The sequence below is a fragment of the Fukomys damarensis genome, unplaced genomic scaffold (genome assembly GCF_012274545.1).
Source record: "Fukomys damarensis isolate Sample0158 unplaced genomic scaffold, DMR_v1.0_HiC HiC_scaffold_20, whole genome shotgun sequence".
Lineage (NCBI taxonomy): Eukaryota > Metazoa > Chordata > Mammalia > Rodentia > Bathyergidae > Fukomys > Fukomys damarensis.
The window spans coordinates 3,602,445-3,602,715 of record NW_022900932.1 but is presented as its reverse complement, the minus strand read 5'-3'; the positions used below and the strand labels follow the sequence as shown (position 1 = coordinate 3,602,715).

General features: G+C 69.7%; 1 protein-coding gene across 1 annotated transcript in view; it reads left to right on the top strand.

Moving 5' to 3' along the window:
• The first annotated feature begins 40 nt into the window (after window positions 1-40).
• Window positions 41-271, top strand: part of Tulp1 (TUB like protein 1) — an 8,978-nt gene continuing 8,747 nt past the window's right edge. The window contains exon 1 of the mRNA XM_010605399.2: window positions 41-260. Within this exon, the coding sequence (XP_010603701.2) occupies window positions 41-260 (220 nt within the window). The remainder of the gene's footprint in view (window positions 261-271) is intronic.

Here is a 271-nt window from a genome sequence, read left to right as displayed (position 1 = left end):
GCGCGCGGACGTGTTTTGGGGTGCGGGAAAGGACGCTTCTATGCGTGGGGTCCGGGGCGGCTTTGGAGCTCGGAAGGGTCCTCCTGCCCCGGCCCCCCGCATAATCCGCGGCTATTTCTGGCGGCTCAGGAGATTAGAGGGGCCGGCAGCGCTCGGGGCCCCCTTCCTCCCCCGCTTCCCCCCACAGAAGCTGAGGAAGAAGAGGACGGAGACCCCCGGCTCTCCGGGCCCCGCGGGACCCAAGACCCGTAGACCTGGAGGTGAGCGGGGT